The following is a 27,913-nucleotide window of genomic DNA, read 5'->3' as shown; positions in this document are numbered from 1 at the left end:
ACTGAGAACTGAGGAGTCGCGCCCTGCGCTGGGCGGGAAGGCACTCGCGAATGCGCGGTGTGGTTGATTCGAAACTTCTGGTTTCTTCAAGCAAGTCTGCTTGTGAGGCGTCCGCATCTGGGCTCTGTTGATGATGTCACCCATATGTGAGAAAGCAATGTTACTTACCGTAACAGTTGTTATCCAGGGACAGCAGGCAGCTATTCTCACTAGTGGGTGATGTCATCCGACAGAGCCCCGATACGGACATCTTGCAAGCATGTCTTGCTTGAAGAAACTCAGAAGTTTCGAGATGCCCGCACCGCGCATGCGCCAGTGCCTTCCCGCCCGATGGTCCGGGCGTGTCTCCTCAGTTCAGGTAGCTAGCAGAGAAGCCAACCCAGGGGAGGTGGGTGGGACGTGAGAATAGCTGCCTGCTGTCCCTGGATAACAACTGTTACGGTAAGTAACATTGCTTTATCCCAGGACAAGCAGGCAGGTATTCTCACTAGTGGGTGACCTCCAAGCTAACCTCAATGGGATGGAGGGAGAGTTGGCAACTTAGGAGAACAAATTTTGTAACACAGTTTGGCCAAACTGCCCATCCCGTCTGGAGAAAGTATCCAGACAATAATGAGAGGTGAACGTATGAACCGAGGACCAAGTGGCAGCCCTACAAATCTCCTCAATCGGTGTCGATCTGAGGAAGGCTACAGAGGCTGCCATTGCTCTGACCCTATGTGCTGTGACCTTACAGGGAAGGGGTAATCCAGCCTGGGCATAGCAGAAAGAGATACAAGCCGCCATCCAGTTGGAGATGGTGCGCTTCGATACAGGTCGTCCCAACTTGTTTGGATCAAAGGAGACGAAAAGTTGAGGAGCAGTTCTGTGTGGTTTGGTGCGATCCAAGTAGAAAGCCAAAGCATGTTTACAGTCCAGATTGTGAAGAGCTGATTCTCCAGGATGAGAATGAGGCTTTGGAAAGAACACTGGAAGCACAATGGATTGGTTGAGGTGAAATTCAGAGACCACTTTAGGCAGGAATTTCGGGTGAGTGCGGAGGACCACCTTGTCATGATGGAATACTGTGAAAGGTGGGTCCACCACCAAGGCCTGAAGCTCACTGACCCTGCGAGCAGATGTGAGGGCCACCAGAAAAACCACTTTCCAAGTGAGAAACTTTAGTGGAGCCTTGCTCAGAGGCTCAAAAGGAGGTTTCATAAGCTGAGAAAGGACAACATTTAGATCCCAAACCACTGGAGGCGGTTTGAGAGGAGGATTGACATGAAAAAGTCCTTTCATAAATCTGGAAACCACAGGATGAGAAGAGAGAGGTTTCCCTTGTAGAGGCTGATGGAAAGCCGCAATAGCACTCAGGTGGACACGTATAGATGTCGACTTGAGACCAGACTGAGACAGATGTAAAAGATAGTCCAAAACAGAGGATAGGGAGGCTCGCTGAGGCTCCTTAGAATTGGAAATACACCATGAAGAAAATCTAGTCCATTTTTGGGAGTAGCATTGACGAGTAGCAGGCTTCCTGGAAGCCTCCAAGACATCCCTCACCGCCTGGGAAAACTGGTGCGGAGTTACGTTGAGAGGAACCAAGCTGTCAGGTGGAGAGACTGCAGGTTGGGATGAAGCAGAGACCCCTGATGCTGAGTAAGCAGTGAAGGAAACACCGGAAGTAGGTACGGTTCCCTGCTGCTGAGTTGAAGTAGAAGGGAGAACCAAGGTTGCCTGGGCCACCGAGGAGCTATCAGAATCATGGTGGCATGTTCGGACTTCAGTTTGACTAGAGTCTTTTGAATGAGAGGGAATGGCGGAAACGCATACAGAAAGCGATTCCCCCAATCCAGCAGAAAAGCATCTGCCTCGAGGCGATGAGGAGCGTAGATCCTGGAGCAAAACTGAGGCAGCTTGAAATTGTGGGGAGCCGCAAAGAGGTCTATCTGAGGCGTTCCCCACTGAGCAAAGATCTGATGAAGGGGCTTGGAGTGGAGTGTCCATTCGTGAGGCTGGAGAAGACGACTCAGTTTGTTCGCCAAGACATTGTCCCTCCCCTGAATGTAGGCAGCTTTGAGGAAGGTGTTGTGGCGAACCGCCCAATCCCAGACTTTGAGAGCTTCCTGGCAGAGGGCGGCCGAGCCCGTGCCCCCTTGCTTGTTGACATAATACATGGCAACCTGATTGTCGGTGCGAATGAGGACCACCATGTCGTGAAGCAGATGTTGAAAAGCTTGAAGAGCATTGAAGATGGCTCTGAGCTCCAGAAGATTGATTTGATGGAGTCGGTCCGCACAGGTCCAGAATCCCTGAGTGCGAAGCCCATCCAGATGCGCTCCCCAGGCATAGGTCGAGGAATCGGTTGTGAGAACCTTCTGGTGTGGAGGAGAATGAAACAGCAAACCTCTGGATAGATTCGAAGAGGTCATCCACCAGAGCAGAGACTGCCGAAGAGCAGGAGTGACTGTGATGTGTCGAGTCAACGGATCAGACACCTGAGTCCACTGAGATGCCAGGGTCCACTGAGGAATTCTGAGGTGGAGTCTGGCAAACGGCGTCACATGAACTGTAGAGGCCATGTGGCCCAGGAGGATCATCATGTGTCTCGCTGAGATGGTCTGGCGAGAAGACACAGACTGGCAGAGATGAAGAAGAGCATTCATGCGCTGAGAAGGAAGGAATGCTCTGAGACGTACGGTATCCAGGACAGCCCCGATGAAGGGAAGAGACTGGGTCGGCTGTAGATGAGACTTGGGAAAGTTGATCTCGAATCCCAAAGGAACAGAATCGTTGACAGGGTCGCTGAGAGGACCCCCGAGGCCGAGGGAGCCTTGATCAGCCAGTCGTCGAGGTAGGGGAATACCTGAAGACCTTGGTTCTGGAGGGCCGCGGCCACCACCACCAGACATTTGGTGAAGACTCTGGGGGACGAAGACAGGCCGAATGGAAGCACTCGATACTGCAGATGGAGATGTCCCACCCGAAATCTGAGGAACTTGCGAGAGGCCGGATGAATGGGAATATGAGTGTAGGCCTCCTTGAGATCCAGAGAGCATAACCAGTCGTTCTGCTCGAGGAGGGGGTAGAGAGAAGCAAGTGTCAGCATGCGAAACCTCTCTTTGACTAGGAATTTTTTGAGGACCCTGAGGTCCAAAATGGGTCGCAGGTCGCTCATCTTCTTCGGAACAAGGAAGTACCGGGAGTAAAACCCCTGGTTCAGTTGGTCCGTCGGAACCGGCTCCACGGCACGAAGCCGGAGCAAAGCCTGAGCTTCCTGAAGAAGAAGGGCGGACTGAGTCAAGTTGGAAGGATACTCTCTTGGAGGGTGGTCCGGAGGGACCCGATGGAAATTAAGAGAGCATCCTTCCTTGATGATATGAAGGACCCAGAGGTCGGTTGTTATGGCCTCTCAGCGATGATAAAAATGATGGAGGCGCCCTCCGATGGGAAAAACAGGGGGAGGCAGAACGAGGTTGGTTATGCCCTCGACGAGACAGTCAAAAAGGCTGAGTGGTCTTAGGGACAGCAGGCGACTGAGACTTAGGCTGACCCTTCTGGGGAGGATGACGCTTCGCCGGTTGCCTCGCAAGTGGAGTTTGCCTCGGCTGATAACGCCTCTGATAAATCAACGGCGGACGAGAAGGTCGAGACTGCTGAGGCTTAGGCTTCGGCCGAAGGATAGATTGGAAGGACTTTTCGTGGTCAGACAACTTCTTCGTGACAGTCTTGATGGATTCGTCAAAAAGATCCGCCCCAGCACACGGGACGTTCGCCTGGCGGTCCTGAAGATTCGGGTCCATATCAATGGTCCGCAACCAGGTCAACCGGCGCATCGCCACCGAGCAAGCCGCCGCTCGGGCTGAGAGCTCGAACGCATCATAGGCAGATTGCATTGGCTCATAGACAATTGCGCGCAAGACAAGAACTGAAAATGTAAATATCAACATACCCTATATAAACTTGATAATCAATTGCGCTGAGTTTTATGATCGCGATTGTCTTGCGCGAAATTGTCTTGCGCGCAATTGTCTATGAACCTTAGACAATTGCGCGCAAGACAAGAACTGAAAATGTAAATATCAACATACCCTATATAAACTTGATAATCAATTGCGCTGAGTTTTATGATCATACCCTCCCTTTTCTTGCGCGTGAAGCAGAAATATAAACATACCTGTAAATGAAGAAATGTGGACGTTCGCTCTCACCAGAGGCGAGAAAAATCCGCGCAAGACAAATATTCGTTATAGATCAAGTACCAGCAAAACCAGATCTTTACCTATAACGGACACGGTCAGGCAGCGAAAGGAAGGCGGGAAAGGAAGGAGGACATATATAATGTAGAAACGTAACCATAGTAACGAAAATGCATTCACGTGACTTGTATTTAAATGCTGTTCGGAGAATATATATCATGAGATAACGTAACCATGGTAACGAAAATGCATTCACGTGACTTGTATTTAAATGCTGTTCGGAGAATATATATCATGAGATAACGTAACCATGGTAACGAAAATGCATTCACGTGATTTATGTTGAAAACGCAAAGAGTCAAGGGAATCATATATAACACACGTTGACGTGATGACGTGTTCACGTGCTGTACGTGCGCGTGTCCTCCGATGGTCAAGCGGCCTCTAGTGGCGCGCTCAGTTGTCTTGCGCTGAGTTGTCTTGCGCTGAGTTGTCTTGCACTGAGTTGTCGCTGCGCTCAATTGTCTTGCGCTGAAATGTCGGTGCGCTGAATTGTCTTGCGCGCAATTGTCTTTGCGCTTATTTGTCTGCGCTATTTTGTCTGCGCGCAATTGTCTTGCGCGTTTTTGACCTGTCACCGATTGCATTAACTGAAGCCGAAGTTGGGACAGCGAAGCAACCACTTCCTCAAACTCAAACCTAGCCTGGGACTCGATGTATGGTGTGAACTTCCGAAGCACAGGTAGAAAAAATTCCAAGTAGGCTGCAAAGTGGAAATTGTAATTCAGGACTCGAGACGCCATCATCGAATTCTGATAGATGCATCGACCAAACTTATCCATGGTTCTGCCCTCGCGGCCCGGAGGCACTGAAGCATAGACTTGGCCAGGATGAGACCGCTTGAGCGAGGATTCGACCAGGAGGGACTGGTGAGAAAGCTGAGGACCCTCGAAGCCTTTATGATGCACCGTGCGGTACCGCGCATCCAATTTACCAGGGACCGCAGGGATAGAGTAAGGAGACTCGAAGCATCGCATGAAGGTCTGGTTGAGGAGCTTGTGCAGGGGAAGCCGCAAGGACTCTGCCGGAGGACGAGGCAAGTGCATGGTATCGAGGTACTCCTTGGAATATCGAGACCCAGCATCGAGAGTAATGTCCATGTCATCCGCCATCTGCCTGAGGAACGATGAAAAGGACAGTTGGTCCGCCGTCGCCGGTCTGCGAGACGGACTAGAAGAAGAAGAGGCTTCAGGCTCCAGAGAGGCCTGCGAGCAACAGGACGAGTAGAAAACCTCGGGGTCCTCGAACTCCGGGCCCGGAGGAGGAGACCCAGTCGAAGCAGCATACCCCAACCGAGGCAATTTCTTCTGAGGCGAGACGGTCGAGTGCCGAGAGGAATGCTTCAAAGAATGTCTGGATCGATGCCTGGAAGGGGATCGAGCCCGTCTGTGAGAAACTGGGTCAGACGCCTCCAAGGAGCAGATCGGACTCGATGCCGTCGATCGCAGAGGCGGAAGAGTCGGTGCCTCCCCTGACGCCGCCCAGGCTTGATAGGGGGTTCGGAAGAACTCGTCCTGCTTCCTGCTATGCCCAGGACTGGGTGGCCCCGAAGGTGGACGCCACACTGAGTCATGGGGCGGAGTAATCGGTTCCAAGGGAGGCAGGTCACTAAACGAGGCTTTCCTCGAGGGGATGGGCTCCAAGGGAGGCATATCACTAAGGGAGGCCCTCCTCGAGGGAATCGGTTCCAAAGGAGGCACAGCACTAACGGAGGACCTCCTCAAGGACCCGGACACCGCTCGCCGCTCCTCCTCGCCGAGCAACGAGGTCGTGCGGCGAGGAGGAGGAGGAGGGGGCGGTCCGCCCCTCGAAGCCGAAGCTGGGAGGTCACCCTGGATGGTGGCAATCAGTCGAGGCCCCATGGTCTGCATGAGCTCCACGAATTGAGCCTCCAGAAGGGACCGCAACGAAGCCGATATGGAGGGATCCGCACCAAAAGGGGGCCCTTCCGCACGGTCTCCGCGCTCCTTCGGTGCTGCGTGCTTCTGCTTGCCAGTCTTCGGCACCTTGAGCACCACCGGTGGAACTGAAGGGGTCGAAACCTGCTCCGAGGAGACGGAGGAAGGCACTGGCGCTGAAGCCGGGGCCGAAACCGGTGTGAACGATGCCGGTTTCAGGAGGCCCAAAGCAACCGGGGAGGCAGAGGGCTTCGCTGAAGGAGTCGAAGCACCCGTCGATGTCGATGTCGAAGCTGCAGGGTCCGATGAAGCTTCCATCTTGAACATGGACTCCCACAATAGACAGCAGCGCTTAAACGCTCTCGCTGTCAGAGTGGAGCAAGGCCGGCACGATTTCGGGAAGTGATCCGGTCCCAGACACTGTAAGCAGCATCGATGAGGGTCCGTGAGCGAAATCGCGCGCTGGCACTTGCTATACTTTTTGAAACCGGTAATCGGCCGGGACATAGGCCGGAAAAGCTCCGCCGCAAGGAGAAAGAAATAAATGCACAGGAGAGCCAAAAGAACTCAACCCGCGGCAAAATAGAAGGCAAAAAAAGAGATTCAATGGGCGCAAATTGAAGATAGACTTCTCAGCTCTGCGGAAGAAAAAGAACTGAGGAGACACGCCCGGACCATCGGGCGGGGAGGCACTGGCACATGCGCGGTGCGGGCATCACGAAACTTCTGAGTTTCTTCAAGCAAGACATGCTTGCAAGATGTCCGTATCGGGGCTCTGTCGGATTACATCACCCACTAGTGAGAATACCTGCCTGCTTGTCCTGGGATAATAGGCTGCCTGCTTGTCCTGGGATAACTGATATTATAGATGTTCATACATGTGGGGCTCTCAAACTGCAAAGATTGTGACTATAGACGAGACTAATGCATATATCAATATTATCCTAGCGAAATCCAAGAGGGTTGAAGGGAAAGTTGGCGCTCAGTAAATAAAGATTTTGCAAAACTGCTTGTCAAACTGCCTCTCCTGCTCTAGACCAATGTTGCTCAGCTTCTTCAAGCCAAGTACCCCCTAAATCTAACAAATATCAACTGAGTACCCCTGCCCAATCTCCACCCGAACCTACCCCCATAATAATGGTACTAATTGTAATGCAATTTCTTCCATTCATTTTTCATATACACACAATATAATCTTATTAACAATATACTGTACAAAGGTAACAACAAAATTAAAAAACACAAAGCACACACTACACAGAGAAAATGTTAATCATCATTTATATTCATTTTTTTTCAAGGAGATCAAGGCACATGACTTTAAAATATGCAATGTCACCTCAGGAACAGCTACAAAAAAAGACAAATATAGTGCAAAATATAGACAGCAGATATAAATTCTTAAAACTGACACATTTTGATCACTAAATTGAAAATAAAATAATTTTCCCTACCTTTGTTGTCTGGTGATTTTATTAATATCTGGCTGCACTTCCTTCTGACTGTGCATCAAACATTTCTTTCTTTCTGCCTCCTACATGATTCCTCTTCTTCGGACCCCATTCCCTTCCCCAACCAACATCTCTCTCTGTCCCTCCATGAGTCCAACTTTTCTTCCTCTCTCCTCCACCCCCATTATCAACATGTCTCCCTCTCTTTCACTGTCCATCTGTCTTTCTCTCATTCCCTCCCTTACTGCAAAGGGAGAGATCCAGGGTACATCTCTCCCACCCCCTGTACTGCCACATCCAACATTTTACTATCTCATCCCCCGGATCATGTGCAGCATCTTTCACCACTGCCCACCAACCCCATGCCCAACATTTCTCCTTCTATTACCCTTCTCCACCACATACCACATCTCTCTCTCCATTCCCTCCACCACTATGTCCAACATTCCTTCCCCTTGAATCCCTTTCAATCTGTCCCACTAGTCCCCTCTTCACAATCATATCCAATATTTCTCCCTCTCATCCTTCTCTTCCCCATGCATTTGCACCTCACTCTTCCTTCTCTCTATGCACAATTTTCTTTTCTTCCTTTCCTCATGTGCACCATCTCTTTCCCTCTCACTCACACACTCATGCCAAACAATTCTCCCTTTCTATTATCTCCCTTCTGTGTCCCAAGTTCATGCACCTCTTCCCCCTTCCTTTTCCCTTCCAGCCATGTGCATCTCCTCTATTTCCTTCCATTTCACTTTATTCATATGCACCTTCTTCCTCTCTCTCTTCTTTTCCTCTTCATCCATGTGCATTTCTTCCCTTTCTATTCAGTTCCCCTTCCCTCTCCTCTATCCATGTGCATTTCCTCTTTTTTCTTCCCTTCCTCTCCATCTCATAAGAAGCATATCCCTTCTCCCCCATCCATGCCCAGCATTTCTCAAAACCCAGACAGCCAGCCTTACCAACTCTCTTCATTTCCCCACATCCCTCAGGCCAACATTGCTCCCTCTCTCTTCCCTCCGCCCCCCCCCAAGCATGTCAAGTGTTTCTCCTCCTCTAACCTTCCTCCTTATACCACCCTACCACTGCCTGATCCGGAATCTGGATTCCACACAAGGCCCAGCACCGGTGCTAACTTCAACGAAGAGCCTTCATGTCCATGCGCTTGGGAAGGCTCTGTCAGCTCCACCCACTTTGACATGTTTACATCAGAGGGGCAGTACCAACAGGGCCTCACGAGCAAATAGACTCAAAGGTTCTGCGTCAGTTAAGCTAGTGCCAGTGCCGGGCCTTGTATAGACTTTGGACTCCTTCACAGGCAGCAGAAGAGTGGCAGAAGACGGAGGGCTCTTCATCACTGGAGTTAGTTTGATGTTGCCCAGATTATGGTGCCACCCTGGCTGACCTAGAAGGTTAACTCCAGCGATGAAGAGCCCTCTGACTTCTGCCACCCTTCCACTGCCTCTCAAGGAATCCGGAGTCTATACAAGGCCCAGCATTAGTGCTACCTTAACTGACATAGAGCCTTCGAGCATCAGCCCAGGCTGAGTAAACACCAAGTAGAAATGGTTCTCTTGAAAATAGGAACTCCAAGTCTGTAAGGGGCAAAAGCCATAAAGAGCAGGGATGATCCTCTATGAGATAAAGTCTGGTTGAAGTAGTATTCAAGATTATGTTTACAGTCCAAGGTGTGAAGAACTGTTTCTTCAGGATGAGAATGTGACTTTGGAAAGAAATGGGCAAAACGAAGGATTGGTTGAGGTGGAATTCTGAGATGACCTTGGGTAGGAATTTTGGACGAATTTGGAGCACTACTCTTGTCATGACAGAATCTTGTGTAGGGAGGATCAGATACTAGTGCTTGTTCACTCACACGGTTTGCAGAAATGAAGGCTATGAGGAAAACAATTTTCCAAGTAAGAAGTTTGAGAGAGCAAGTTGAGTGGCTCAAAAGGAGACTTCTTAAGAGTAGATCGTACCACGTTAAGATCCCAAGCAACAGGTAAAATCTTTTCATGAATCTGGCTAAGGAATGAACAGATGGCTTCTTGTCCAAGGAAGAGTGAAATACACTGATAGCACTGAGATGAACTCAAACCGAGTTGGTTTTTGGATCAAAGTCAGAGAGGTGAAGAAGGTAATCGAGGATGGATGGAAGTGGACATGTGACTGGATCAAGAGAATGTACTCCAATCTCATTAATTTGAAATGGTAACACACTGAGTGGAAGGTTTTCTAGATGCTTCAATGACAGCAGAGACTGCAGCCTAGAAGCAAAAAACATTTACTTGGTCGGTGAAAGAAACCATGCTATTAGTGCTATCAAGGATTGGGATGGAGGGATCCATCGTTCAAGAACAAAGAACAGGAGAACCAAATCCACAAACCACAATGACAAAACAAAGAGTGGAGATGTCCAATATAGACTGGTGAATTCAATCTTCTTTCTTAAAAAGTCCTTTATTCATCCAAAAAAATCTCAGTGACTCAACACGTACATGTTTCGGCCAAATCGGCCTGCTTCAGGAGTCTTAAAGATCTTCAGAATGAAATGATCTTAAAAAAGGGGAATTCCTAGTCATCCATTTTATACTTATATCTTCTTGTAGAAACCATGTAACTGAAAAAAGAAGCATCCTCAGTGCTTGCTTGAAATTCAAGGACGCTTCTTTAGCACAGTTACTTACCGTAACAGGCGTTATCTAGGGACAGCAGGCATATATTCTCACATGTGGGTGACATCATCTACGGAGCCCCGATGCGGACAGCATTTCAAGCAAACTTGATTGAAGATTCAAGCTTGCTGGCTGCACCACGCATGTGTGTCTCCTGCTCCACTAGAGGGCGCATCCCCTCCTCGTGGTCTCCAGTTCACATATCCAGCAAAGAAGCCAACCCCGGGGAGGTGGGCGGGTTGTGAGAATATATGCCTGCTGTCCCTGGATAACACCTGTTACGGTAAGTAACTGTGCTTTATCCCAGGACAAGCAGGCATGATATTCTCACATGTGGGTGACCTCCAAGCTAACTGATAAGGGATGGAGGGAGGTTGGCAATTCAAGAAAATAGGTTACGTAAGACCGATTGGCCAAACCGGCCATCGCTCCTGGACAGTGTATCCAGGCAGTAGTGTGAGGTAAAAGTATGAACCGAAGACCACGTGGCAGCCTTGCAGATATCCTCGATAGGCGTGGACCTGAGGAAAGCTGTCGAAGCTGCCATCACTCAGACCTTGTGTCCCGTAACTCGACCGTACAGCGCGAGACCAGCCTGAGCATAGCAGAAAGAAATACAAGCAGCTAACCAGTTGGACAGGGTGCGCTTGGAAACTGGGCGCCCAACCTGTTGGGGTCGAAGGACAAAAACAACTGGGGGGCCGTCCGATAAGACTGGGTGCGTTGGAGGTAGAAGGCCAACGCCCGTTTGCAGTCGAGAGTGTGAAGCGCCACCTCTCCGGGATGAGAGTGGGGCTTGGGGAAGAACACAGGTAGAACAATGGACTGGTTGAGATGAAAATCAGACACCACCTTAGGCAAAAACTTAGGGTGAGTGCGGAGGACCACCTTGTCATGGTGGAATACCGTGAAAGGTGGGTCCGCCACCAAGGCCTGCAGCTCGCTAACCCTCCGAGCAGAAGTGAGAGCGAGTAGGAAGATCACTTTCCAAGTGAGGAACTTAAGATGACACTTATCCATAGGCTCAAATGGAGGTTTCATCAGTTGAGCTAGAACCACATTGAGATCCCAAACCACCGGAGGCGGTTTGAGGGGAGGATGAACATTCAGGAGCCCTTTCATGAAACGGGAAACTAAGGGATGGAGTGAAAGAGCCTTCCCTTCCAGGGGCTGATGAAAGGCAGCAATGGCGCTGAGATGGACTCGAATGGAATTGGACTTCAGGCCAGAGTGAGATAAATGGAGTAAATACTCCAGAACCAAGGACACAGGAACCGACACCGGGTCTTGGCGGTGAGAGGAGCACCAGGACAAGAATCTAGTCCATTTCTGAGAATAGCAGAGTCTGGTCGAGACCTTCCGAGAAGCCTCCAACACTTCCCTGACCGACTGAGATACAGGGAAGGAAGTCAAGGGGAAAGAAACCAAGCAGTCAGATGAAGAGACTGAAGATTGGGATGTAACAGTGAACCCCCGACTCTGAGATAGCAGAGAGGGAAAGACAGGCAGAAGCAGAGGTTCCCTGACACTGAGTTGAAGTAGTAGGGAGAACCAAGGCTGGCGGGGCCATCGAGGAGCGATCAAGATCAGAGTGGCCCTCAGAGATTTTAGATGGACCAGCGTCCTCAGAATCAGAGGAAACGGCGGGAACGCATAGAGGAACTTTCCCTCCCAATCTAGGAGGAAGGCTTCGGCCTCGAGACGGTCCGGGGAGTATATCCTTGAACAGAAGAGAGGCAGTTTTTGATTGTCGGGGGAGGCGAACAGATCTATCTGGGGAGTCCCCTACGTGTCGAACACCTGTCGCAGCACCTGAGAATGCAGGGACCACTCGTGTAGCTGGAGGAGGCAGCTGAGCCTGTCCGCCAAGCAGTTTTGTTCCCCTTGGATGTAAACCGCTCGAAGGGAGATGTTTTGGGAGACCGCCCACTCCCAGAGCCGTAGAGCTTCTTGGCAGAGGGACCAGGATCCCGTCCCTCCTTGCTTGTTTACATAGTACATTGCCACCTGGTTGTCCGTACGGATGAGAACCACCCGGTCGTGAAGCAGGTGTTGGAAGGCCACCGCGGCGAGGTAGATGGCCCGGAGTTCCAACACGTTGATGTGGCAGCGACGGTCCTCTGCAGACCACAGACCTTGAGTGCGGAGACCGTCCACATGAGCCCCCCAAGCGTACTCCGACGAGTCAATGGTTAGGACCTTGTGGTGTGGAGGGGCGAGAAAGAGCAAACCCTTGGAAAGATTCGAAGAGTCGGTCCACCAACGGAGCGATCTTCGCAAGGAAGGAGTCACTGTCACGTGGCGGTTGATCGGATCCCGATCCTGTCGCCATTGTGATGCCAAAGTCCACTGTGGTAATCGCAGATGAAGGCGAGCAAGCAGGGTAACGTGGACTGTGGAGGCCATATGGCCGAGGAGCGTCATCATTTGTCGTGCCGAGACCGAGTTCGATCTTGAGACTTGTCGGCTCAGGTTTACCAATGCCTCCCGACGCTGAGGGGGGAGGAAGGAGCGAAGGCGGACCGTGTCCAGCACGGCCCCAATGAATTGTAAGGACTGAGAGGGGCGTAGCTGGGATTTTGGGAAGTTTATCTCGAACCCCAGACACTGAAGAGAAGTGATAGTCTGTTGGGTCGCTGAGATAGCCCCCTCCCTGGTCGAGTCTTTGATCAACCAATCGTCCAGGTAGGGGAATACCTGCAGACCATGGGAGCGTAAGGCAGCCGCGACCACTACGAGGCACTTCGTGAAGACTCGGGGGGGATGAGGACAGGCCGAAGGGGAGGACCTGATATTGCAGGTGAAGGTCTCCCACTTGAAAACGCAGGAACTTGCGGCAAGCAGGGAGCACCGGAATATGGGTGTAGGCCTCCTTCAGGTCGAGGGAGCAGAGCCAATCGCCCTCGCTGATCAAGGGGTAAAGAATCGAAAGTGAAAGCATCCGGAACTTTTCCCATACTAGAAACTTGTTCAGGCGTCTCAAGTCTAGGATCGGGTGCAGGTCTCCCGTCTTCTTCGGTACTAGGAAGTAACGGGAGTAAAACCCTTGGCCCCTTTGATTTTGGGGGACCGGTTCCACCGCCCGCAGGCGGAGGAGGTCCTGTGCCTCGGAGAGGAGGAGGGGCAACTGCGCTCGGTTTGGAGGGCACGCGCTCGGTGGACTGTTGGGGGGTACCTCTTGAAAGTTGAGTGAGTACCCTGATGAGATCACGCCAAGGACCCATGAGTCCGACGTGATGGCTTTCCAGTGAGGGTAGTAGGCTTGAAGGCAGCCCCCGATGGGGAGGGGGCTCGGTGAAGGTGCAGAGGGGGCCCGCCCCCGTCCGCTCATTCCGTCAAAAGGACGGAGATGGCTTCGCCGACGCCGTGGGCTGTGACTTTGGTGGAGCCCTAGAGTGAGCCTGGGGGCGTTGCGGCGGTGGTCTGGAAAAGGCTGGTGTGGACTTCTGGGGGTAGCGTCGAGGTAATCCCCGGAAGGGGCGAGAGGTCTGTGGTTTAGGCTTCTGTCGGACAAGAGACGCGAATGAGCGTTCGTGTTCAGACAGCCGTTTCGTAGCAGCTTCGATGGTGTCGTCAAAGAGTTCCTTCCCGACGCAGGGGAGGTTGGCTAGTCGATCTTGCAGGTTGGGGTCCATATCAACGAGTCGTAGCCATGCCAGCCGGCGCATGGCCACTGCAAAGGCTGCGACCCTGGAAGACAGCTCGAAGCCGTCGTAAGCGGCGTGGAACAAGTGTAGCCTGAGGTTGGAAAAATCCTCGAGGAGGAGGCTGAACTCTGTCTGGCGAGGGGTGGGTAAGCTCTCCGAGAAGGAGGCGAGCCGCCCAATGAGGTGCTTCAGGTAGGAGGAAAAAGTGAAGGTGTAGTTCAGGACTCTGGCGGTCATCATAGAGTTCTGGTACAACCGGCGTCCGAATTTGTCCAGTGTCCGGCCTTCGCATCCAGGGGGGGACTGCCGCGGACACCCTCGAGGGGTGAGCTTTTTTCAAAGATGATTCCACCAGCAGGGATTGGTGGGACAGCTGTGGTTGCTCAAACCCCGGGTGAGGTACCGTCCGGTACTTAGACTCCATTTTGGATGGGACCGCCGTCACCATGTAAGGAGTCTCGAGGTTCCTGAAAAGGGTCTGCCCGAGTACCGGGTTCAGTGGTAGCTGGAGGGACTCTCGGGGCGGGGAAGGCATATCCAGCTCCGCGAGGTATTCCTTGGAGTACCTTGAGTCAGATTGCAGGTTCAAGTCAAGGGCACGTCCCATGTCCTGGACGAACCTCGTGAAGGATGGTCGATGGGGTCCCGTGGCCCCTTGCGGGGACGGTAACCGGGACCGCCGTTTGGCTGAGAAGTAAGGGGAAGCCTCCCTCGAATAGCGGGGCTCTCGCTCGGATCCTCGGTCCGATACCGGAGATGCGCTGTGAAAGCGCTCCGGGATCGAGGACCTGTGTCGCCTCGAGGAGCCCCTCGTGGATGATGCTGGGGACCGACTGGTGCCTGGTCGGGGATCCCTCCCCGGACTCCCTCGGCGAAAGCCTAGGGCCTCGGGCCGGAGCTCCGGACCGAGGGGGAGACAATAGGAGCTGCGGATTGGTAAGAGACAGCTCGGTGACCCTTAGCGGCTCCCCCGATCGAGTCGAGGGGGTGCGCCCTCGTACCGGAGGGGAACTCCGGGCTTTCTTAGAGAGGGGTCTCGATTTTCATTTTGAATGCCTCGAATGCTTCGAATGCCTCGGAGAGGAATCCGATGAAGAGGAGAGGCGACGAGAACGGCGAGGTTTTCCTCGAGGGGTCTTGGCGCGTTGCTCAGGCTGGTCCGGCGCATGCGAGGTCGAGGCCGAGGCCGGTTGAAGGTGAGCCATGGCAGCGGATAGCTCCGTTGTGATCATCGCTCGGAGCAGGTCCTGGAATACGGGCACGGACAGCATCGATGGCATGTCCAAGGCCGCTGTGCTCTCCACCGGGGGTGATTTCGCATCGGAGCATTCCCGAGGGGTGGAGGCACGTCCCGTGGTCTTCGGGGTTTTTACCGGGGCCGTGGGTAAGGAGTTTCCACTCTGTGCGGCCATTGTCCCCGAGGTTGGCTTCTTCGACCATGTGGAACCTGAGGAGGGAAGAGGGGACTTACCCGGGGCCGAGGACTTATGAGAGCTCGATGTCTTCGAAGTCGAGTCCCGAGGCGGGGCCGATGTACTCGAGGCCGAGATCGAGGCCGGGGCCGAAGCCGTTGCCGATCTCGAGGCCGAGGTCGAGGGTTGATCGGTAGCAAATAGCTCTGCCATGCGGGCCCGTCGGCGGCGGAGCGCCCGCTGTTGAAAAGTTGCACACCGGGGGCAAGTTTCCGTTGGATTGTCGGCCCCAAGGCAAAGGATGCACCAGCGATGCGGGTCTGTGAGAGATAGAAGACGCTCGCACCCGGTGCACTTTTTAAAGCCCGTAATGGGCCGGGACATCCAGGCGGCCGCGGCCAATCAGGCCTCGCGGTCGCGGCGATCCGGGAGCCCCTGGATCGCGAGAAAAAGGCGCGAAAGCGCGATGAGCAGGAAGAAAAAAAAAATTTTTCGTTATGCACAGCGACTTTTATGAAGAAAAAAAGAAAAATAGTAAATCGCGGTGCAAAGAAGGCACTAGGGCAGCGCTAAGAAAAACGTGTCTTCTTAGCACAGCGGAAAAAATTGAACTGGAGACCACGAGGAGGGGATGCGCCCTCTAGTGGAGCAGGAGGCACACATGCGTGGTGCAGCCAGCAAGCTTGAATCTTCAATCAAGTTTGCTTGAAATGCTGTCCGCATCGGGGCTCCGTAGATGACGTCACCCACATGTGAGAATATCATGCCTGCTTGTCCTGGGATAATATCAAGTTATATGGTTTCTACAAGAAGATATAAGTATAAAATGGATGACTAGGAATTCCCCTTTATTAAGATAATTTCATGATAAGTCACTGAGATTTTTTGGATAAATAAAGGACTTTTTAAGAAAGAAGATGGAATTCTCCAGTCTACATTGGACATCTCCACTCTTTTTTTTATGTAATCCATCATTCTACATGAAGAGCATTAGGAATGGTTGCAGCTTGTAAGGTTCCTTGGTTGAGAGCTCAAGGAGTGGGAACCAGGGTTGACATGGCCAAAGAAGTGCTCTGAGCATCATGGTGCCCTGATCCTGATGAAGTTTGAGTATAGTTTTCCCATTGAGAGGTATCGGAGGAAATGTGTAATTTGTCTCCCCAGTGAATGAGGAATGCATCCAACTCCAGACAACTGGGGGTATAGAGTCTGGAGCAGAATAGTAAAAGTTTGTTGTGGGCAGAAGCAAAGATCTATGTATAGTGCCCCCCAGGTGGAGAAAATCCAATATAAGATAGTTGTGCTGAGAGACCATTTGTGAGGTTGAAGAAGACTGTTCAGTTTGTCTGCTAATTCATTTTGCTTCTCTGTTAAACTGTCCTGAGAAATATGCCATGAGTAGTTGCCAAAGTCCAAATCTAGATTGCTTCCAAGCAAAGGGGGTGTGAATCTATGCATCCTTGTTTGTTTAGACAGAACATGGTGACTTTATTGTCTGTACGAACAAGGACTACTTGGTGGAGGAGTCGATCTTGGAAATGTTTTAAGAGTGTTGCCTATCACTTTCAATTCTAGAAAATTGATATGGAGGGTTAGTTCTTGGTAAGACCATTCTCCTTGAGTGTGGAGGCCAACCAGATGAAGCATCTGTGATTAGGAGTTTTTTGGTGGTAGGGGGCTGAAAGGAAAAACCTCAAGTAAAGCTATGTGCATCACCCACCATTGGAGAGAGTGGCAGAGATTTAGGTGACTTGGATTGGAGCAGATAAATGTCCCATGGCTTGAGACCATGAGGTCAACAGGATCTACTGTGAGATTCTGAGGTGTTTTGCAAACGGGGTGATGTGTACTTTGGATGCCATGTGGCCAAGAAGCCATATAGTGCAATCAATGATCTGAAACAAAACACAGAATTTCATTTCTGCAAATTGGCATTTAAGGAAATAAGATAACACTCTTCTCAGTTACAGTAGCAAAATAACGTTCAGAATTTAGGAAGTTGGTTGGTTGGGCTGAGAACTTTGCAGCATCCCCAAGTAGCATCTGATATGCAGTATAGCGTAGAAGGGTAGAGATTGTTCGACATAGGTGAATCAGATTGTCAACTCTCTGCATTGGAAGAAAAGCTCATCCCTGTAATGTCTAAGAGAGCTCCTATGAATTCCAGCATCTGAGATGGATGTAGATGTGACTTTTGGTAGTTGACAGCAACCCCAAAGAGCTCCAGTAGACGAACTGTTGAAATCATGGCTTGCTGAACTACTTGCAATGACGACGCTTTAATCAATCAGTAGTCCAAGTAAGGAAATAAGTGAAATCACTAGACACAAGGCAGAATAGAAATATCAGCAATAGTCACAAAAATGTCTACTCTCTTCTGACAGGGGTAACTATCCCGAACAAACAATAAAGTGGAGAAAAAAAGAGACCTCAATTATAATCCCACAGCAATGCAACAGATTCAACTGTAACCAAGCATGCTTATAATCATCATAGGTCTCAAAGAAAAAACTCCACTAAAATATATTTTCAGAGCTGAAATAGTATGCCCACAGCAGAATTCAACACAAATTGAAACTATCAAACTCTTACTCTAAAAACATCCATATCTCTGGAACAATCATGAATATAATGTATTTATCAACAATTCTTGCTTGCATTCAGCTCAAGTTCCATCAATCCAGCAAATAAACTCCCAACGGGAGACCCCTTTTCGCCTGCGGCATCTTCAGGGGAACTGCAAGTGAGAAAAATACTACTGCAGCATCGGTACCAATAGACAACAATAAATCAAAAGACTCAATGGCCTGAGTAGCTCAAGTGAAAAGTATCCCGAAAATGATCGATGATCCAAAATAAGAAAAGAGGCTTGAGGTGGCCCAAACACCCAAAAATAAAAAAGTTAGCAAAATTAAACCAAATACTGGAAAACAACAGTCACAAAGAATTATAACAAAAACTGAGGTAAATGAAAGAAATATGTTATTTGTCCTTGCCCCTGACCCTGCTCTGAGTAGGGAACGGAAGAGAAGGTGCTAATTTTGCATGAGGAGAATCCTTTTAAGTTTGTTACAAGAGAAGGTCTTTTACTGATTGGCTGAGGTTCTGATTTATTGTTCCTCTTTTTTTTTTAATTACTTTGTTTTGGTAGTCTTACCTATTGTCTGTTCAGATACTTGGAGAATGTGGTGAAGGGGAATTTGGAAAAAACTGCTTTAGCCACTGCCCTAGAAGTACCCTGTTGCAGAAATATCCAGCTTCTGTGAGTCTGTAGATGATGTTGAAGGGCTCTGTGTTATGGGGGGAGAGCAGCAGTCCCTATGCTGGAGACATGGCTCTACCTGAGCTTCCCAAAATTAGGTGTGGGAGGGCTGATGTTGAATGAAGTCTTGATGTCACTTTCCACTGCCATGCCGAACCCGAGCCCTGGGGGAGGAAAGGTTGCTTGCAAAAATTTTGATCTAAGTTGTGCCTCACCAGAAGCAGGTAGGGATGACTGGATTTTTGTCCCCTCATAGGCTTACCTTTTGATGAAGGAGGCCTGCTGGTGGAGGGTGCAGACTGGGAGGCCCAAACTGGACCCACAGGAGCCTTTCTCTCTGTATTCTGGCAGTTGGATGATATAGGCCGAGAGAAACCCTAAGACACTGGCGATGTTCTGGCTGGTGGCGGTGTCTCTGCATGCTCTGTGCTGTGGGATGATCTGATGGTTCCTGCCACTTTGCTTCTGTTATCCAGTGTTGGAGAGTGGCAGTTTGCCTCCCCCAGTGGTGCCAAAACAAGGCCCAGTGGGGAGGAAGCTATTGAAGAGGCCGTGGGAGCTTGTGTCAAAGACATGCTGGCGAGAGGGAGAAGCTGCACTGTGTGCCAGGCTGCTGCTTCGTTGACAGATGAGAGCTACTCGGTCCTTGTGGCAGTTTGTAGTCCAGATATTAGGGTGAGGGCAGCAGTCTCTAAACTGGAGACCTGGCTCTACCTGAGCTTCCTGCCACAAGCATCAAAACTAGGTGTGGGAGGGTGGTAGAAGCTGCGCTGTCGAAGAGAACCACAGCTGCTTGTAGTTGTCTCTGGGAAATAAGACTTCTGCAACTGTCCTAAAGAGCTGTAGATTCCATGTACGATGACTCCTTTTGTTATTTTGGTGCCAATATGAAGGTATTTCTTCCATTGTGGTTAGTTGGGGGGGGTTGTTATGTATTTTTTCTTGAAGAACCTATGGTTAATAAAGATTTCTGATTTAGCTGATATCTCCTCTTTTTTAAAATAAAAATCTAGTGAGAGAGGACAGTGAAGAGCTGCAATAGGAATGGCTGAAGAAAAACCTGAGAATCAAGGAGTGGAGCCACTGAAAACAGGAGTCCCTGCACCTGCTCAGTAAGCCAAAAGCTTACTATTGCTATGAAAGAGCACCAACACACAGGATCAGTCTGAGGACTTCACCAACAAGTGTGCATGCATCTCCCCTGCTTGTCTTCAGAGAACCCTATTTAAAAAAATTGGTGTTACGTTGGCTGCCTCCAATCTTCCTGCACTATGGACAATATTATCAGCTACAGATCAGCCATTTCATATTTTAGTTCCTTCAGTAGCCTGGTCCAGGTGATTTATCACTCTAACTTGTTGATTTGGCTTAGTAGATCTTCCAGATTCACCAAGATTTCTTTGGTTCCTCCACATCTTCTTCTATAAAGTCCGATGAAAGCAATTCAATCAGTCTCTCCATTAAGCCGCCCTCCCTCATTGCCCCCCTTTGCTCGTTGAAGATCTAATTGTCCCATGGATTCCCTCACAGGCTTTCTGCTTCTGATGTACCTCTACTTTTAAGAGGATACAGGGATATATATCAATGTAGTCAGAAAATTGCTAAATGATAGAAAAAACAGACTGACTGTAGTAATAATGTTTAACAGTGAGGAGGGAGTGGACCTACTGGTGTTCAAAAAATGCTCAGAGAAGTGAAACCCTGAAGAGGGGGTGAAAACCACCTCTTGAAAGGAAGAGTTTACCATCCAATCATTGCATTTACATGTAGAAAATCACTCTCTGGTCACTGGTAAAAGTATAGGTTCATATACTCAATGCAGTATTATTCCAAAACTTATAACAAAAAGTTCTCTATATGGACAAAATGATGTAATGCACTTAGCTGCAAAAGACTTAAAAAGATTGAAAGTCTCAGGGGTCCCAACGTGGCCCCGTTTCGAGATCTTCTGCTTCAGGAGACCCAAACGTAATTTGTTTAAAGCCCTCTGTGCAGACTTAGTAGAGTCAATTATTTGCCAAGAGAAATCGGTCTTAAAATTCAGAAATTCCAAACGTCGTTTGGAATTTCTGAATTTTAAGACCGATTTCTCTTGGCAAATAATTGACTCTACTAAGTCTGCACAGAGGGCTTTAAACAAATTACGTTTGGGTCTCCTGAAGCAGAAGATCTCGAAACGGGGCCACGTTGGGACCCCTGAGACTTTCAATCTTTTTAAGTCTTTTGCAGCTAAGTGCATTACATCATTTTGTCCATATAGAGAACTTTTTGTTATAAGTTTTGGAATAATACTGCATTGAGTATATGAACCTATACTTTTACCAGTGACCAGAGAGTGATTTTCTACATGTAAATGCAATGATTGGATGGTAAACTCTTCCTTTCAAGAGGTGGTTTTCACCCCCTCTTCAGGGTTTCACTTCTCTGAGCATTTTTTGAACACCAGTAGGTCCACTCCCTCCTCACTGTTAAACATTATTACTACAGTCAGTCTGTTTTTTCTATCTGATGTACCTCTGGCAAGTTACTCTTCCTATTCTTTTTTAGCCTTTTTGGCCACCCAGCAGTATATCAAATTTTAATAAAGATATATTATCAGTGTTTTGCATCTAATTTGCCAGTGCTTACGTTACTTCTTATTTTCTTAATTCAAATTCTTTTTTCTATTCTTTGATAAGAACATAAGAATTGTTGCTGCTGGGTCAGACCAGTGGTCCATCACACCCAGCAGTCTGCTCACGCGGCAGCCCCCAGGTCAAAGAACAGTGCCCTAACCAAGACCAACCCTACCTGCGTTCGTTCTGGATCAACAGGAATTTATCCAACCTTGTCTTGAATCCCTGGAGGGTGTTTTCCCTTATAACAGACTCCGGAAAAGCATTCCAGTTCTCTACCACTCTCTGGGTGAAGAAGAACTTCCTTACGTTTGTACAGAATCTATCCCCTTTTAACTTTAGAGTGCCCTCTCGTTCTCTCTACCTTGGAGAGGGTGAACAATCTGTCTTTATCTACTAAGTCTATTCCCTTCATTATCTTAAATGTTTCGATCATGATGGATGTTCTTTTGGCTCTAATAGCCTCTTTCACGTCACCTTTTAACCAGGGCTGTGGAGTCTGAGTCGTAGTGTCATAAGCAATTATAGGGTTACTAGAATCAGATTTGGAAAAAAAGTGTACCAAATCCAACTCTGACAAAATATAAATGGTAATGCGTTAATAATTCCAATTTCACAGATACTAATTCAATTAATTATCTTTTTCTTTTCAGAACATAATTTAAATAACAAAGCCAGAACAGCATAGTTATAGCCTTTAAACCCAAACTTTAATGGGTTAGGGTGATAAAAAGTTGCCTAATGATTCATGTTGGCAATGATGAAATGCCTTGTATGCTGTGGGATTTCAATCAGTACAGGAAAGCTTTAGTTAGTCTAATTATACATAGAGGAGTTGGAGGTACCATAAATTAAAGAATCAGAGTTGAATGTTTTATGTACCGATGCCACAGCTCTGATTATAGCCATGCTGGCTGTCATTTACTCTTCTTTCCACCTTTGTTAATATGTGGAGTACATCTGGTCTGGGCTTCCGAGATGATATTTTTAAACAATATCCATGCATGATTTAAAGTTCTAACCTTTGTGGTTGATCCTTTAAGCATCTTAACAATTTTCCTTATTTTATTAGTTGCCCTTTCAAAAATTAAATGCTGCTACAGTGGATTTCCTTTGTGATATCACTCTAGATATTAGCTCAAATTTGATCATGTTATGAAGGAGGAGAGTGTGGCATAGTGGTTAGAGTTACAGCCTCAGCACCCTGAGGTTGTGGGTTCAAACTCCACAATGCTCCTTGTGACCCTGGGCATGTCACTTAATCCTCTACTGCCCCAGGTACATTAGATAGACTTTGAGTCTACTGGGATATAGGGGAAAATGCTTGAGTACTTGATTTGTAACCCATTCAGAGTGCCTTTGGAATGGGCTAAAAAATCAAATAAATAAATGGAGAATGGACTCCCATTGGACCTAACACCATTACCTCTTGTACTATGTATTCCACTAAGGAGTAGATCTAAAATAGTTTCTCATCTTGTTGGCTCCTGGACCAGTTACTCACAAAGCAGTCATTTATTAGGTCTAGGAATTTTACCTCTATATTGTTCCCTGATTTAACATTTAGCCTGTCAACATTGGGGTTGTTGAAATCAGAAAAGCAATACAGGGCAGAGTAAAGACATATAGATTTGTGGTAGTTGAAATCAGAAAAGCAATACAAGGCAGAGTAAAGACATATAGATTTGTGGTAAATGAAGTCACCCAATATACTGCCAGCTTTCTTAATTCCTATAACTACAAACATTTCTTCATCTGTCTATTTGTTCTGTCCCAGTGGATGGTAGTACAGACCTACCAGTATAATTTCTTCTACACATGAAATTTCTATCCTTAAGGATTCCACACTATTTCATGAAGAATGTTTGTTTGGCTCAATTCCCTCTTTAACATATAGCGCAATTCCCCCTCCAATTTGATCCATTCTATCATTGCAATATAATTTGTACCCTGATAATATAGTGTACCATTGATTGTCCTTCCATCAAGTCTGAGATGCCTATTATATCTACCTCTTCATTTTATGCTACATATTCTAACTTTCCCATCTTAGTTTTTAGTTTTCTAGCATTTGTATACAGATACTTCAAATTGTGTTGTGTTTTTTTCCCTACATCTACAGTTTGCTTAGAATTTGATGTGGATAATTTATACACTTTACTCTGGTCTTCCCTTAAACACTCCCAGCTTCCTTGCACCATTTCTATTGGGATTCCTTAAATGTCCTGTTTCAGAAGTTTCTTTCAAGGATACTCCTCACTGAACCATATGCTCCTGGGCGACTGTCAGCTTATCCCCTTCCCCCAGTAGCCTGATTCCATCCTGGTTAAGGTAGAGTCCATTGTTTTGGAAAAGACTCCCCCTTTCCCAGAATGTTTCTCAGTTCCTAACAAATCTAAATCCCTCATGCCTGTACCATGGTCTCAACCACGCATTGAGTCTTTGGAACTCTGCCTACTTCTCATTTCTGGTGCATGGAACAAGAAGTATTTCTAAAAATGCTATCCTGGAGGATCTGGATTTCAACTTTCTGCATATGAGCCTAACCCCCTCTTTTACAAAAGCTGGCAGCACAGGCTAGAGTGGTAAATATTCCTACACCCATAGGAATTGAATGGGTGTTGGAGCATTTGCCCCAAGGCTTTGTAAAAGGGGGTTTAAATTTGGCTTCCAGACATTCTGTCCCACATGTTCCTATGTTTCTAGTATCCACATTACTCCTGGCAGAATTCTGTGTGTCTTCGCAATGCAGAATTTCCACAGAATTGCATAATTGCACAAATTCCCTTTTCCCATGCAGAATCTTGACTGTGTCAGCATCTTCAAGTCGTGGTATTGGCAACAATTCGTACAAGCTGCCCGACACTAACCCAGAAGTCTCTCTGTGGCAGACTGGAGGCTTCTAGGTTACCAGCTGACAACTTATGAGAGTTGCTGCCACTACTGTAACTTGAAGAACCAAGCCTTAAAGTACAGGAGAGGAGAGGAGGGGAGGGAAGGAAAGTTGCTGGCATGGAGGGGGGGAGCAGAGGAAGGAAAATTGCTGGCACATGAGGAGAGGGAGACATGCATGGTGAGGGGAGAGGATGAAATTACACATAATGGAGGGGAAGAATCTTGATAGAGATGGTGCATGGAGGGGGTTAGACACAGATCTGATACAAGGAAAGGAGAGAAAGAGAGGTGTTAGACATGGGATGGGTGAGAAAGAATGGGAGTAACACAAGAGGTGGAAAAGGAAGATGGATGGGTGAGAAAGAATGGGAATAACACAAGAGGTGGAAAAGGAAGATGGAACCAGAAGCATAATGGATAGAGATGACTGGAAATGGGAATGATGAAAGAGAGTGGGAGAAATACTGGACCATGGGGGAAGATGCAACAGGGAAGAGATGGGGAGATGTCAGGCTATGAGGGTGGGGAGGGAAGGAAGAGAGAGCAGATGCTGGGCTGTAGGGGTAACAAGGAAACAGATGATAGATAAAACAGAGGGTAGAAATATGGTAATGCACAACTGAGGAAGGAATGAGATAAGGAATGAGAGAAAAGATGGAAATCTGATAGGTAGCTGAAAAGTGAAAAAGAGGAAAAGGGTAAGAAAGAGGCAGAAAAGAGCTAAAAAGGAATGATCAATATTGAAAGAGAATTAGCAGATGACAGAAAAGCAGAAAAAGAAACTGGAACCAACATGATGGAAAAATAAAATATCTAGACAACAAAAGAAGAAAACCATTTTATTTTAAATGTTTTAAATAGAATGTGGATAATAATTACCAAAAATATTATTTACATTTTGACAAACTTGCAGAATTTTGAATTTTTTGCACAGAATTCCGCAAGGAGTACCACATGCATCAAGACAGCAAATTTCTCCCCATTACTATCTAACATCCTGTTTAGGTGACACATGAGGTCCGTCACCTTTGGACCAGGCAGGCAAGTGGCCAGGAGATCCTCATCTCCATCAGCGACCCAGCTATATTCACATTCTTAATGATCGAATCACCAACTAGTATAGCTATCCTAACATTTCATGGAACCTTTTTTCTGAAATTCTTAACAGAAAAATAAGATTCAATTATGATTTCTCATCTTATAGAAAGCTCTGCAAAACCTAGCTTTTTAGTGCAGCTTAAAGGGAGGGACTAGATTTTATGGGTACTTTATTTATTTTAATTGTTTTGATTTGAAATGAATGTGTTGTACAATAAAACAGCCAATTAATATATCTTAGAACATCTCTTGAGTGCCCTCTCTTTTGTGCAATGAGACTTTAAACATTAACAATTGAATAAAATAACACTTTTGCTTTGGTTCAACAAAAAATGTTTGTGGGCTGAAATGTAGTTTTCCTTTATTACAGAAATTATGTACAGAAATTAACAAGTGCTTACATCAAAGAACTGTATACCTCATGTTTCTAAATTGTATTTAGAAAAGTATAAGTATACTGTAAATAATTCACAGACATGCATATTTCTTCTCTAGTATTTCTTTCAATTCCTAAAAAGTAAAGATAATTCTAATGTTTATCTTTAAAGGTGGTGTGTACAGAAAGTCAAGACAAAGATAGGAAACATATTCATTTTAATCAAGAAAGCAACAAAGTTACATTATTTTAATACAAGAAATTCTACATAAACTAATGGAAACTGCTCTGCCTTGTAACAGCAAAAAGAAGCAAGTGCTTTAGTAAAAATAGGTACAGTACTTGCTTCCTTTTGCCACTGAAAGTCAGTACTATCTGGAGCACATGTATATGCAGTCCTTGGACATGAAGTTGAGAGTTTTTGAGTTTTTTTTCAAGTCCCTTCCTAGCATAAATAGGGTGTACAGGTCATGAGAGTTATTAGACACACACACAGGAATGGTATATCTTCCTTCCCTCCAGATAGCAGGTTATACAAGATGTTCCACCCAGAATTAAACAGCCTACTTTCTGGTCTGCACATAAGCACTGACCCAAAAAACACTATTATCAGAATCCCCCCATCACCGCCAACATATCCTTAAAATAGTGTGGACAGAATACCAACCAAAATAATTAATAGGGAGATATATATCCACACACAAACATATCTCATAACTTTTATTTTCCTTTGAAAGGCGGCAAAATTAAACAACACTTAAAGGACATTCAACACTCCAACAAAAATACAGGGGGAAACCAGATTCAAGGCAGCATCCATAGGAGACAATTCTTCAAAACAACTAGTACTAAGCAAAGCATAGATTACCCCTCCAGTGAAGACGTTTGCTCAATATCGGGGCGCTGAAGCATCCACTGTACCAGGTATATCTTGCTACACTTCTTGGCGAGCACTTTAACACGATTTTAAAAGTGTATGTATATGTGTGTACATATATATATATATAGAGAGAGAGAGAGAGAGAGAAAAAAAAAGCCACCAAGACACACAATTATATGCAAATAGTAAACAGTTTTGAGCTACCCCTCCTTTAATTCATCATCTCGCTTTAAAAAATGCCGAATCATAACAATTAGGATATTGAAAGGGAACTATGATTATTCCAAACAACTTGCCGTATGTTTGCTGCAAATATAAAGAACCACCTTTCTTCTCATTTTTTTTCTCCTACTGCAAAAGTTTTATTTTATTCAAATAAACCGAACAGCAATAAAACTCCTGCTGACTGTACAGCGCTGCATACGTCTGGTAGCGCTATAGAAATAATTAATAGTATAGTATAGATGTTCAAAACAGTATGGGAGAATAAAAAGGGGACTGGGTAAAGAACAATAAAGAGAGGATCCCTTTAGCACTGCAAAAGTGAAAATTAATGCATAATGTAGGGTGTGATTGAGTGGGAAATGTATGCTATCATGTATAGTATGAGCAAAACCTCACATTTGCAGGATTACCTAAAAATAAACATATGTACACCTGTGAAACCCGATATGCGGTTCACTACCTATAATGTAAACATTATAATGCTAACCAGAATAACTATGTCATGAAAGATGACTAGCCTTAAAACAAGGGCGAGGCTTTCAGAAACATCCTAATTCTCCATAATAATAATGGTGTAAGTTTAGGGCACAGCCCTATTACCCGGTAGAGGTTGAGCCTAGTATCTTCAGCTAACCTCAATCTAGAGGTAACAGTGAGTGTTTATTACAACACAACAGACTCGAGAGTAGAAGTAACTAGCATTTCAACTATATCTACAATCGTGACGTTCACCTTTTTGCAGTTTTTAGACAAAAACTGTTTATTATATGAATCACTAACCCCCCCCCCCCCAAAAAAAAAAAGTCTTCTCTTTGCTACCAAAACGTATAATCTTGAACCAAACATCCCCAGCCACTGCACCTAACACCATCAACCCCCGCCTTCTTGTACGACGTCTGCGCAGAGGTGACAAAGTAGCTGCCCACCCTATGCAAGAAAAAAAACAGATGCACCAGGGAAGCAGAATCTATACGTTTTAATGGCATTCCCCACTATTAACAACCCAACCCAAAACAATTTTTTTAAAAAAATCTTCTAGTTTTATAACTCCAAGAGCGCGCAGGATCAGCTCCCCCTCCCATCCTCAAAGGCTCAAGCGCGCACCTGTTGCGACCGGCGGGCTAGGGATAGCAATTGGCGGGGTGAGCGCGCACGCGCGCCTCGGTTTCAGATGACCGTTGGATACCATTTTCGGGTCTCGAGCCAAGCAACCTGACGGCCTTCCCCTCCCCCGCCCCTCGAGC

At 47.2% G+C, this 27,913-nt stretch overlaps 1 protein-coding gene across 3 annotated transcripts in view; it reads right to left on the bottom strand.

The window, feature by feature from the left end:
- MAP7 (microtubule associated protein 7) overlaps positions 1–27,913 on the bottom strand; it is a 243,559-nt gene that overhangs the window by 215,277 nt on the left and 369 nt on the right. Inside the window, exon 1 of one of the 3 annotated variants that reach the window (XM_033937509.1) lies at positions 27,774–27,881. The exons of the other annotated variants lie outside the window; for them this stretch is intronic. Within the exon in view, the coding sequence (XP_033793400.1) occupies positions 27,774–27,858 (85 nt within the window). The 5' untranslated portion in view covers positions 27,859–27,881. Of the gene's footprint in view, positions 1–27,773; positions 27,882–27,913 lie in introns of those variants that run through there. 3 annotated transcript variants of the gene reach the window in all.

This window comes from Geotrypetes seraphini, chromosome 3 (assembly GCF_902459505.1).
Source record: "Geotrypetes seraphini chromosome 3, aGeoSer1.1, whole genome shotgun sequence".
In the NCBI taxonomy this organism is placed as follows: domain Eukaryota; kingdom Metazoa; phylum Chordata; class Amphibia; order Gymnophiona; family Dermophiidae; genus Geotrypetes; species Geotrypetes seraphini.
This window is presented reverse-complemented; position numbering and strand designations above follow the sequence as displayed.